The 12823-nt window shown below is 34.6% G+C and overlaps 1 protein-coding gene across 1 annotated transcript; it reads right to left on the reverse strand.

Annotated features, from left to right (window-relative positions):
* Nucleotides 1-2168: 2168 nt before the first annotated feature.
* LOC146935906 (uncharacterized) lies at nt 2169-2685 on the reverse strand. Its single transcript, XM_085749116.1, has 2 exons — nt 2353-2685; nt 2169-2234 (listed from the first exon to the last, which is right to left on the reverse strand). The coding sequence occupies exons 1-2, from the start codon at nt 2680-2682 to the stop codon at nt 2169-2171; spliced, it is 396 nt and encodes a 131-aa protein (XP_085605242.1). The 5' UTR covers nt 2683-2685.
* Between the last annotated feature and the right edge of the window lie 10138 nt (nt 2686-12823).

The raw sequence follows: 12823 nt of genomic DNA on the forward strand, positions 1-12823 counted from the left end.
GTTTTAGGCGAATCGAACGCATGATCTCATTTGATCACTGCACTAACAGCATTTCCAACCATAAATAACCTGATTTACAATCGGCGAGTTTATCACGCCTAAAGACGGACAAGTTCTAATTTATGATAAAATAGTGGTCACGTATTTGTAAAAATGTGATCATACAGACCATATATTTGGCTAGTTTATATTTCCCATGTATAAATAATCTTGTTTTATGCGAATCAAACACATAATCTAATTTGATCACTCAACTAAAAGCAATTCCAACAATAAATAACTTATTTTACAATTTACGAGTTTATCACGCCTAAAGACGGACAAATTCTAATTTCTGAAAAAATAGTGGTCACGCATATTAAAAAATGTGGTCACACATACCATATATTTGGCTAGTTTATATTTACCAGGTATAAATAATCTTGTTTTAGGAGAATCAAACACACAATCTAAATTTGATCACTACACTAAAAGCAATTCCAACAATAAATAACTTATTTTACAATCTGCGAGTTTATCACACCTAAAGACGGACAAGTTCTAATTTCTGAAAAAATAGTGGTCACGCACCTTAAAATATGTGGTCACACAAAACATATTCATATTCATACTCTGTCAATATCTATCTTAAGAACCATAAAACCATACATAGTGCGATTAGAAGGAATAGTACATTACAAGCTTAGTGAGTACCATACTATAGTATTGTTCAAGAAAGTTAGTAAAAGAAGGAATAGTACATTACAAGCTTAAAAGAGCATAAAAAAATTTACATTAAATTTTGATTGCGCCACTACACTATTTTTATTCTTCCTCGTATCACTCTTCACCCACGGTGTTCCAAGAACCCCGCTCTTGACACGATTTCTTGACTTGTCTTTTATTCGAGTGAACACGGTTGATGCTTGATGATCTTCATCATCTAATACATTTGATGATCTTCATCATGTGGATACCCGAACCTTTGCTTGGTATTATATTGTAGAATTCCCAAGCTTCACATTTGGTATTCTTGCACCCATATTGTTCAAGTTATCATCAATTTTCTTTGGCATGTTAGCCTGTTAAAAATCCAGCCATAAAAGGCCATCGTACCCTGGCCAAATAGATGAATCACAACACCAACCATATACTCTAGCCAATTAACTCTCTCCCAAGCTCAATATGACAACATTAGAGGCCATCATTTCAACACTAACACCTGCATAACAGTCCCACAATACAACACCAGAAACTGAACCAGAACACAAGCTTACGATGAAAAAAAATTGGCTGCACTATAGTGAAGATTGAGCTGCTTGAATTGACAAATAGAGAGATATGAAAGCAATAATAGGTGAAGCAAATAACGAGAATTTTATAAAGGTTTAACACAAGCCTTAAACCATGTGATCAGAGTCAATTCGGACTTAATTCAAGCTATTGATTCACTTCAATGCCGAGTCTAACAAATTCGGATCACGCATATGTGTCCATGACAGAGTTTTCAGACAACAATTCAGCTTCAAAATTCAGCTCATTGTTCATTAATGATCAAGCGAAAGAAAGCAATTCAAGCAATAGCTCAAATATGAGTACTATTTATCCATCTCAAATGAGAAGTACTGTGATGGAAAATAATAATGCAGGGTTTTGTTGGGATGGATCAGAGAACAAATTGGACCCTTTGTTTCAGTTCCAAGTAAATGCTATAAAATATGATGATTATGGAACTAGTTCATGGGAAGAAGGACAACTTCAAACTCACAATTCAATAGAAGATTTCAATAGCTATCCTTTAACATCACTTTCAATAATTTGTTCAAAAAAAAACGTCACTTTCAATATAATTAGTCTATTCTATTAAGATGTTTGGGACTAACATAACATAATGAATTTTCATATACTTCAGGGACTAAATTAACCAATTTCACATACAATACTTATAATTTTTATATACTTTAGGTATTAAATTCAAGAGAAAATTGATGGTTTATCCAAGAAGAAATTGCAATTGAAAGTGTTAATTTTGAGTCAGCAAAATAAAAACCATTCTAGTAAAAATTAATGAAATAAAAAGCTTAAAATAAGTCAAAATGAAATTGTGGATAGAGATTGTTGAACATACAGTGAGTGAAAGAGAAGGGCCAACAGCAGAACCACCAGGAATTGTAAGTGGAATGCTCAAATCAAAATCCTTCTAATGAACCTGTTCTAACCACGGGAATCTTGTTCTTTGGCCTCTGATTCAAACCCTGCAACAAAAATTCAAATCCAAGGATATAAGAAAAATCCCAAATTTTAAAAATTCAATTTTTATGGAATTAGAACATATTACAATGAAATGGAACAAAAAGGGTATAAGAAAAATACGTTGAAAACGGTGAAAGCGATCTCCCAAGGATGAAAACCATTCTCTTTATTAGCAGAAAGATTAACAAAGCTACAAAACTCTTCATCCCACAAAACGACATCGTTTTCATCTCCCTTAAGATGAGCCTCACCAGTAAAATTTCTCACAACCGCGTTCCGGCGAAGCGAACTAAGAGCAAGTTTAGGACCTTTCCAACGAATTTCAACGGCGAATGTATTCTCCGGCGATAGATCGATTCCACCGAAGAGAGTTTTGATGAGAAGTTTGACTTCGAATTTACGGGAAATTGGTGGGGGCCATGGACGCCATTTCATCATCTTAAAAACCATGGTAACGCGTTTTGTTGGTATTGTTGGTGGTTGAGAAAAGAGACAAAGGAAGAAGGAAAAGAGGAAAAGAGAAGAGAGGGATGAAGGAAAAAGGAAAAGAGAGACAATTAGTGGAGTGTGGGGCCCACATTGCTACATGTCATTTATAAAGCAAACGTTGAAATACTTTCGGCGATAATAATAACATATTGAAAAGAAAGTGGAATGCAACTAACATCCATCCATCTATATATCTTCCGTTTGCAAACTAAACTTACTCATTTTAATATAGGCTTAGTAGCAGTTTTTGCCCCCTAACTTTCACGAAATTGCAATTTCGACCTCCTAAAAAAACTACAAAACCGCCACCTTAGTTTTGTAACTGTAGCAGTTTTGGCCCCCAATGCCAATTTTTGGTAAAAAGAAATTTAAAAAATAAATAACACATGGCACCTCACTTAGGGTGCCACGTCAGCATAGAATGAGTCAAAATTGGTCTTGGGGGCCAAAACTGCCACAAGTGCAAAACTTAAGGGGCGGTTTTGTAGTTTTTTCTTAGGGGGCAAAAATCGCAACTTTGAAAGTTAGGGGGCTAAATCTGTTATTAAGCCTTTAATATACTCTCTTTGTAAACTAAATTTGACTCATTCTAATGATAGGTTCGAACCCCGAACCATGGATATATTGTGTTCATACCAACTGAACTAAGCTCACGAAGACGATTAATATTATTGTTGATGTTGTTTGTGCTTGAGTATTATTTTGTTGTCGATGAAATATAAATAATGATGTGGAGTGAGAGGTGGTTTGAGAAAATAAAAAGGAACGAAGAGGAGAGTCCTAACAAAATAAATAAAGAGTCGTGGGTGTAGAAAGTTGATAAGTGAGGAAGGGGGAAGTAAAAGAGTAATGCATAAGAAAGGAAGGCAATTATAGAGATTAGTGAGCCCAGCTATAAATAGGAATATTAGGGATTAGAAATTAGTTTTTCTAATCATAGAAAAGGGAGAAGAGATGCAGAGGGAGAGAAGCGGAACCCTAGTGCAGCAACATCGGATCAAACCGAAGGTTTCTACGGATTCGAGGTAAGGGTAGAATCTCTTCGTCTATAGGGTTAATATTTTGTTGTGGGGCTATAAAGAGATTAGAGAATGGGTGATGTTACAATGGTGATGAAATTATTGATGGGGTTGTTTAATTCTTAATATAGGATTGTTGTTATGACGAAGAATTCCACTAAAAAATTATGAAAAGTGAATATAAAATTGTTGTTGAAAGAGTAAAACTAAAGGAACCTAGTTTAGAGATTAAGGTTAAGAATTGGACATGAAAGAGTGTAAAATTGGATAGGATAAGACGGAATTAACGTCTACACAGTAGGATAACTCTAGAGTGATGTTCAGGGACGATTTGGGTAAGTTAAGGGTCCAAAAATGGGAGTTTGGGATGACTTAGGATTGATCTCGAGGTCAGAAACTCTATTTTTCAGGCCTCTGAATTGATTCAAATATCTGTGAATCGTATCAATCTTCGTCTAGGGATTTTGAATCGACTCACAGACTCCTTGAATTGTATCACCGAAAGCTTTTGGACTTGGTTGAATCGATTCATATAAATGTGAATCGATTCAAACTTAAATGTCTTCATGAAAGTTGTAGATATGGATGTCAACTTTGATGTGGCTTTGGAGGGACTCCTTTTAAACTCCTACAACTTGAGAATTACCGTGCATGGGTCATAATGCGTTTTTCATGGAACTTCAGCACAATCCTTTCGATGGACCTCAAAACATCATAGAAAATAATAGTGATTTTAAGAAAGGTGCTAACGTGAAAGGTAAAAATTAAGGATCCCTAGACTATATATCTAAATGAGAAGTGTGTTTAGGCATAAATAGAAGTGATTACCTTAAGGAAATGGCAAGTCTAAAACATGAACTGGTGATAGTGGCGTAAAACAATAGAAGATAATCACGATGGAACTATATATGAAGATAGGATCCTAAACTTAATGAGCCTAAAAGAATAGGGGGAAGACATTATGAGGAATGACAAATGGAGTGAAAAATATCTTAAGATTGAGAGCGAAGGGTAAGACCTGTCACTAGGACAAAAGATTTAGAAAATGGAGATATTGTCTTCATCAAACAATTCAAGGTTAATTGACCAAGAAGATATTGTCTTCTTATATAGAAGAGAACATTATCAACTTTTATGAAAAGAAGGTTCTCATGATGAAGATGATTATTACACTCGAAATTATTCTCATCAAAATAATTAGAATCAACTTTGAAGATAAACTAACCGATGAATGAATTATTCATTAAGTCATTCATTAATTGGAGAATTATCAAGGAAGAAAAATCATGATCATATGCCTGAGATTCTATCATAAAAGACTTGTGATGATCCAAGAATCTTCCATCATTTTTCAAGATATGATTTGGGAGAATAGAAATCAATCAAAGGAATTTTTACTTTGAGAAAGGTTTCACGTATTCTTACAAAAGAACATTCTGGTCATAAAAAGTGAAGAGAACATTCTCACTTTATGTTTTTAAAGATAACACATATTTACATTTATTATCTTGTTATCTACTAATGTGTTTTGTGAGAATGTTCTCGAGAACGTTCCGACCTCGCAAAGATAACAAAGCATCTTCATTAAAGCAAATGATAAATATGATCTTTTGATAAATGTCAAGAATATGCATAATCAAAGATCAAGAATAATTGTTATTCTCTTTATCCCACCAAAAGAAGGATCAAAATCATAAGAGATCAAGATTCCTTAAAATGGCATTAAAAAGCAAAGCAAATCAAGATTTTATTTGCATATGGGCCATGAAACCAACAAAGGAATAAAATTTGAAAAAAAAGAAGGATTCTTATAAGTTCAACCCATTAAGGAATGAATGGAAAAGGTCCATTAAGAAATATGTCTCCAAAGCTACTACCATATGACATCATCAGACATCATCTTAAGTGGCCTCCAAGCTTCTACAATCAAGAGAACAGCGCATAACAACTTGCAAAATGTGTTCCGTCTTTGCTCAAGTTTGGCTTGTACAGAGAGAACATTATGGGAAAGCAAAACCACCAAAGAAAGATCTCAAAAGTTGTTCCTTGTGATAAAAGTATATGACATCAACACGTCTTAACAAGTGACCAGCAAGCTTCTACATCAAGAGTACAACTAATGACATCTTGCAAAACGTGTTGCTTTGGGCCCAAATTAAGGCTGGAACAATAAGAACGTTCTCGGCGAACAGTTTTCATACTTTCTCTCCAAGCATCAAATGGAGCTAATTTTTTTGAATTTGAATTAAGCTCCAACAACTCTTTTTTGGCTTGTTCTCCAAGGATACATCTCCTATAAATAGAGGACGTCCATGAAGGTTAATTGCAAGATTTTGATATACAAAAGCTTTGATATATACCTCTCTCAAAGCTAAAGAAACGATTCTCTTCATCAATCTCTTCAACAAACAAAAACAAACTCCATAATCTCTCACATTATATTTTGTGTCTCATAATCTCTTGAGTTTGTGTTTGAGATTCCATTTTCTACCAAAATCCATCATCCTACAAAGTGAAATCTAGGTCTCAAGTCTATTGGGCTTAATAGTTTGAGATAGAAAAGTTCCAACCTTTCTTGTGCGAAAGCAAAGAATTGTATAAGTCTGTTGAGGTTGATAATGCAGGTGTTCCGGACTGATCTGGTGCGATCAACACCTTATAGTGCTAGTTAGAAGTTTCTACTAGCTGAATACTATAGTGGATAATCTCACACGAAGTATGGGGACTGGAAGTAGCTAGGTTTGGTGAACCAGGATAACTCTCCTGTGTTATTCCTCTCTCTCTCTCTCTCTCTCTCTTATTTTTTACACGATACACACACATGATCACACACATTAATATTTATTTATCTCCAGAATATTCTGTTCCTAATTAATCACAATCAGATTAATCCAGAGTTCTCTGGTCCTAATTTAATCTTTATTTATTTAACTGACTCTAGAATATATTCTGGTCCTAATTAATCACAAACATATTAATCCAGTGTTCTCTGGTCCTAATTTAATATTTATTGGATCCTGCTAACCATTGCTCTCAGGGCAATGGTTAAGGAAGCCAAAAGTAGCATGTTTGCATTGGTTTCAACAACATTTTGACTTTTAAAAAGTTAAATTTATCACTTTTCACCATTTTCCAATACTATATTTCTATTTTTATCCCCTTATCCAATGCCCCAAGGGCAATGGTTAACATTCTCCATATTTATTTTATTAACTGACTCCAGAACATTCTGGTTTAAGATAAAACAAATGTCTAAATATTTTACTAAAGTTTAAATTCAGTTTATAATAGTGTTTTATCATTCTGCATTTATATTCCTCCAAAAGATTATGGTCCTTGTTTAATATAACTTTACATTTCAGCTTAATATTCATGTTTATATAATCATTCTCCAGAACATTCTGGTTCTACATATATATTAATTTTTATTTATTTGCTGTACTAATATTAACTAAGAATTTGTACCAAAAAAAAATATTAACTAAGAATTTTCTTGAGTATATAAACTTAATTTAAGTTTCAGGAATAATTTTAAAAGGGTCACAATTCAAACTAAAACCCTCCCTTCTTGTGACTATTTCTTCCACTTCTCAAGAGACATGAAAAACATGAATATTAGTGAACCATTTTATAAAAGTATGTTCCTAGTAATTCATTACTGCAATCTAAGAGCGTAGATGCATGTTAAGATTTCACCACTTGCTGACAGATTGAAGTGCAATATAGGTGGATTTGTGATTGGTGAAGATAGGTAGGATATGTGAAATGTTCAAGTTTGGGGTTGCTTCTGGAATTAGCAACTTACTAAGTTTGGGGTGGGGTACTAGAGAACGAAGAAAAGATAAATTGTTAAATTTTATATTTTTTTCTCTTGAAATTCAAAGCAAAAGCACTTGAAAATGTGCAGAAAAAAAAATGAAAAGAAAAGAATCTTGTGTATGAGACCAACAAGGTTTATATGTCTCAGAAGAATAAGTTCTCTAGTACTCTTTTGTGTTAAATTTGATAGGAAGGAGATTGGCTTTCTGTGTTGTTATCAAAGATACCCAAGTAGTATGAGCTTAACTTCATTGTTTTATAACACTACTTCCCAAAATATATCCACCTTTCACCTAAGCCCCGTTATAACCCTAAAAGACCTTAAAAGTGTGTACTTGACTATGACTTTGATTGACAATTTAGAAATTTTTCAAGCTTATGGTAATACAGCAGACCTGCATGATGATTGCGTGACCCTATTCAAACATATGCGTGGAGTTGTGGATTTGGAGGTAAGAGCTAGGCATCTGGTACATCATTACATCGGAAAGGAGTGAACTTTTTAAGCATATCATTGGTTGGTAATTTGTTATCTTACTGTTCCATTTACAAATTGGATTCCTTGAGGACAAGGAATGGATTAAGTTTGGGGTTGTGATGACGGTGCATCAACATTAGTTTTTTAGTCGCATTTATGCCTTTATTATAGCATTTAAAGAGTCAACTACATGAAATTCATGGTGAAATCAGACCAAAACAGGGACAAGAGCGCAAGAGAAGAAATTTGGAGAAAACAAGGAAAATTGCCCAAGTATGAAGCATCGTGCCACGTTTATAACCTTTGTGGCACGATTGATGAGGCGTGGGAAAAGGATCAACTTCTGGAAAATTCGTGGCACGAAGCAATATGCAACGTGCCACGATGCTAGGTTTTGTCTGCTGCCACGTAGGATTAATGAGACCATCGTGCCACGACCAGCCCGTAACGTGGCACGATGGTGGGCTTTTCTAAAACCCTAAAATTCTTTCTATTTAAAGCCAGCTGCAAGCAAGGATTAGGGTACCGATTTTTATTGCGATTTTGAGCACAGAAGACTTCAGGAGACCGAAGAACTAGCCCTGAATGTCATACCAACTCTCCGTTGGTTAGATTTATGTATGTTTTCTCTTGTTTATGCTTATGATTGTTTAGTTATGAGTAGCTAAACTCTTAGTTTGATTGAGCCATGATAAAACTATTGTAATATATGAATTTGTAGTTGAACTCTCTTTATAATCAATGTTATTCAGTCTTTATTCAGAATTACTTGTGTTTATTGCTTTTCATGTAATTGTTTTGTATGACTACTAGCCCTAGCTTCTTGCAACCACATGAATTTATCTTAGGAATTGAATGACTACTAGCCCTAGCGTTTAATCCTGATTTAGTAATTTTGTTTAACTCAACACTAGGAACCTAGAGATAGGAAATTGAGAGTTATAATATATGAATTAACGTTCCACCATCGCTTCCACGGTTATTCAATCTAGTTAAGAGATTAATAGGGTTATAACTTAGGAAAGGGTTTTGAGTCAAGAGATTGATCAAAACCACTTAGTTAATGTATCGTAAAGATTGAGTAGCAATTGAGAGTAAAGAGAGGTAGACTTTTCATATAAAGCAATAGCGGATTCACCGGCTTAATCATTCATCTCAATATAATTTTCTCTCGCACTTTTTCTACTATTAATTAAGTCTGATAAAACCAAAATTTTTTGCCTAGGGCAACTAATACAAACTTTACACATCCTAACGTATAACGCGCTTGCTAGAATTGAAATTAACACAGTCCTTGTGGATCGATATTTATTACTAATGCGATAGTTTTTGGTACACTTTCCAGATATCTATCAGTTCCTAAAAATGTTCCTACTTTTTAGGAGTTACCATAATTGTAAAATATATTTTCAAAAGAGATTTTGGAAAATATATTTTCTACATAATATTTGTTTCAATATATTTCTTAAGAGAATATTTGATACAAATATATGTTAAGCCTATGACGAAAATGCCCATGCTTTGAAAGGCTATATAAGGAAGACTTGTACCCTTGTTTTATTCACAAATTCAAGAATATTGGATTGAGTCTTTTAGGGTTTCAACTCATGCTTTATTTGTGAGCCTCTCTTTGTATCACCTTGATGCATCGAGATGGACCTTTAGTTGAGTTGTAATGTGTCAAAACCATAGATTGTCAAAAGAATAGATTTTTAGGGTTTTTAGTCGTCTTCCCTGTGTGTTCTTCTCTGGTATCGTTTGTGATGCAAGTCTAGGACTGGTTGACATGTTCACTTCTCCAAAGTTATGAAGCAAGGAGCTAGGTAGATTGTGTACTACACCAAAGTTGTGAAACAAGGTGTTAGGTAGATTGTGTTGGAAGGTAACTTCTACTTTTGTTTTGATTCAGGTCTGATAAGGTCACTGGGGCAGTGACTGACCATTAGGATAGTGAGATGGGATCTCAGATCTAGGAGTTCCTAGGTTGAAGTCTTGACGGGTAGGTGATGAGTCAATAATTAGCTAGTTTTAGCATAATATTTAGTTTCGTTTTAATTAGATTTGATTTTATTTTATTTTAATATTGTTTCCTTTTTGAGCTATTTTACTTCAATTGCATATATTTATATTTCAGGAATAAATATTTGATGGATTGAGTCTTGGCGCAAAAGAAAGGAGTTTGGAGCTGATTCGGAACAAAAATACGAAGATTCGGGGACAAAAATATAATACCCCCAAATCAGAAGCTTGGCACGGCCCGTGCCAACATGTGGCACGCCCGTGCCACCCCCCAGAACACCCTTTTGCTGCTTTTGCTTAGGACTTAAGCTACTCTGTTTTAGTTTTACCGAAAAGCCCATGTAGTTGCTTAGATTTTAAGTCAGATGTAAACTATAAATAGAGTAGCCTCCCATCACAAACTATCATCTTTATTTCTTGGAATTCAATAAGTGACAATTGTCTTTCTCAATAAAGTTCATCCTTTTATTTATTTACTTTCTTGTTATTTACTTTATGCTTTCTCTCTTCTGCTCTATGTCTACGATGAACATGAGTGAGTAGACTTCTCTTGTCTTGGGATAGTTGGATAAGTCTAAAGACATAATCCTAATCGAACCAAGCTTTAACCCTAATTTCATGTAACCTTAATTTCTAATCTAAATTCACGGTTTTAACATGAATTAACCATTATCAAACTGTGGAAACGACAGTGGAGGGTTTGATAATTGTTAATCCATCATCTTAAATAACAATTCATAATGCGAAAGCGGAACTTTGATATTGGAATAATTGAATTTAGACAAGAATTACAAAGGCAGCGAAATAGTCTTTGCAATTCTTGAGACATGGGTAGTTTCAATCCTTATAAGCTTCTTCTAGTGATCAAATCAGCAAAATAGGTTTGGTTGCTAGAGGTAACCTCTCACTGGACTTGGTCGGAAAGGTGATGGGCTAAAGGGAAACCGGTCTTTAGAAATTAGGTATAAAACATGAAATTATAAGTTAAGGTCTTGGCTAGTGAAGGACTTGTTATTATGACAAACCAATAATCCCAAGGCTCCTTTTTATTATTGTATTTCTTTTCAACCAACACAAACATCTACTTTACAATCTTTCTTCTCCTCTAATCATTCACTAAAAGTTAATTAAATTGAACAACTCCCTGTCGGAACGATACTCTCTGTTATTACTACTTCGATAAACCGTGCACTTGCAGTTTGTCCCATCAGTAGGTCCTAGGTCATATAGCGTAAACGAGGAGTTTGTTGAGAGCTATTGAATAAGGACTACACTAGTGGATTTCCTTCCTGGCTTGGTAGCCCCCAGATGTAGGTGAGTTGTGCCGAACTGGGTGAACAAACTCTATGTGCCTTTTACTTTCTTGTCGTTTATTTTGCTGTTAGTTTATGCTTACTGCTAGCATGATGTTGGAACATTAAACGGAACATCTGCTTTCTGCGCATCTGGAATTGAAACATCACATAAAAACAGCTTCTAACTAACGCGCTAAAATTCTACATCTGTTATATTTGCCTTGATCTGTCTGTTTTCTGCTAGCTCGATGTTAAAACATCTTACTCGACATTCTGTTCGTAACATCGTATAAAACACATGAAAGCCAGCCTGCCGAAATTTTAGAATCCACCATCTTGAATGAGTTGAGTTACTATTTCAATAGTTTTATGAACCAAAGATCTCATCATGTACAATGACTCCAAATTAGCCCACATCGATGCCGCGGTAGCTTCCCTTGCGACATATCTCAAAACCTTATATGTGAGACATAAAACAATAGCATTTTTTACCTTGTCTATCATTTTACCCTTCTCTGCATATGTCAAAGTAGCCGGCATAGCCTCTTCACTCTTTAATGCTTTCACACACGTTTGATGTGTCAAAACCGCTTGCATCTTAACTTTCCATAATTTGGAATCATTACTTCCGGTGAACTTCTAGATGTCCCACTTTGAACCCATTATACACACTTTGTCAAATTACTAATTTGTTCCATGGTGGGAGCCAATTGTTTTGAGTATGAACAAATAATCACACCAAAAATACTGAGATGTGTGGATCAAAGGGAGTAGTAGTAAATGAGTAAAGTAGTCTCAAGCAGCAGCAACAACAACAACAAATATACCTAGATCTAAGTGTGAAGCAACTCAACAAGCATAATCAAGGAAACAGAGATAAGAAAGAAGAGAAATAAAACAACACACCAATATTCTTTACCCAGTCCAATCCAAAATGACCTGCTCTAGGGGAGAGAGCGGCGCTCTGATCCACTATGATAAGAGTGATACAAAGAGATAATAAGAAATTAGCTTAAAATCTCACAATGAACGAATGACAATTTCTACCCATTTTTCAAGTCACTCACACTCATAAATGAATCCTAAGAGAAAACATTAAAGGAGGCCTTTTGATCCTTTCCAATAATGAAATCTCATTACCCAAGGTGTTTACAAATTTTTCCCAATCTAAGAATTAAACTCTAACCAAAGACACTCAACCCTAATTTTCCCTCCTATGGTTTCTCAAGTTTCTCTATCTTGAAGCTCTTTCTCAAAACATGAAGAATGAAGCCTTAAATAGTGCTCAGATCCCGATAAAGTCGCGCCCTGATTTTAACACATTGTCGAAATAAAACCTCCAAAACTTGAACCAATTCGTTACACGATTTTTGCGGCACATCAATCAATAATTTTTAGTCAATCTCAACAACAATATTAGATAAAATTAAAGTGACGATCTTTCAAAAGAAATCAAATGATCATCGTAACAA

The sequence above is a fragment of the Medicago sativa genome, chromosome 3 (assembly GCF_051527215.1).
Source record: "Medicago sativa cultivar Bolivia chromosome 3, Bolivia_mono, whole genome shotgun sequence".
Classification (NCBI taxonomy): Eukaryota; Viridiplantae; Streptophyta; class Magnoliopsida; order Fabales; family Fabaceae; genus Medicago; species Medicago sativa.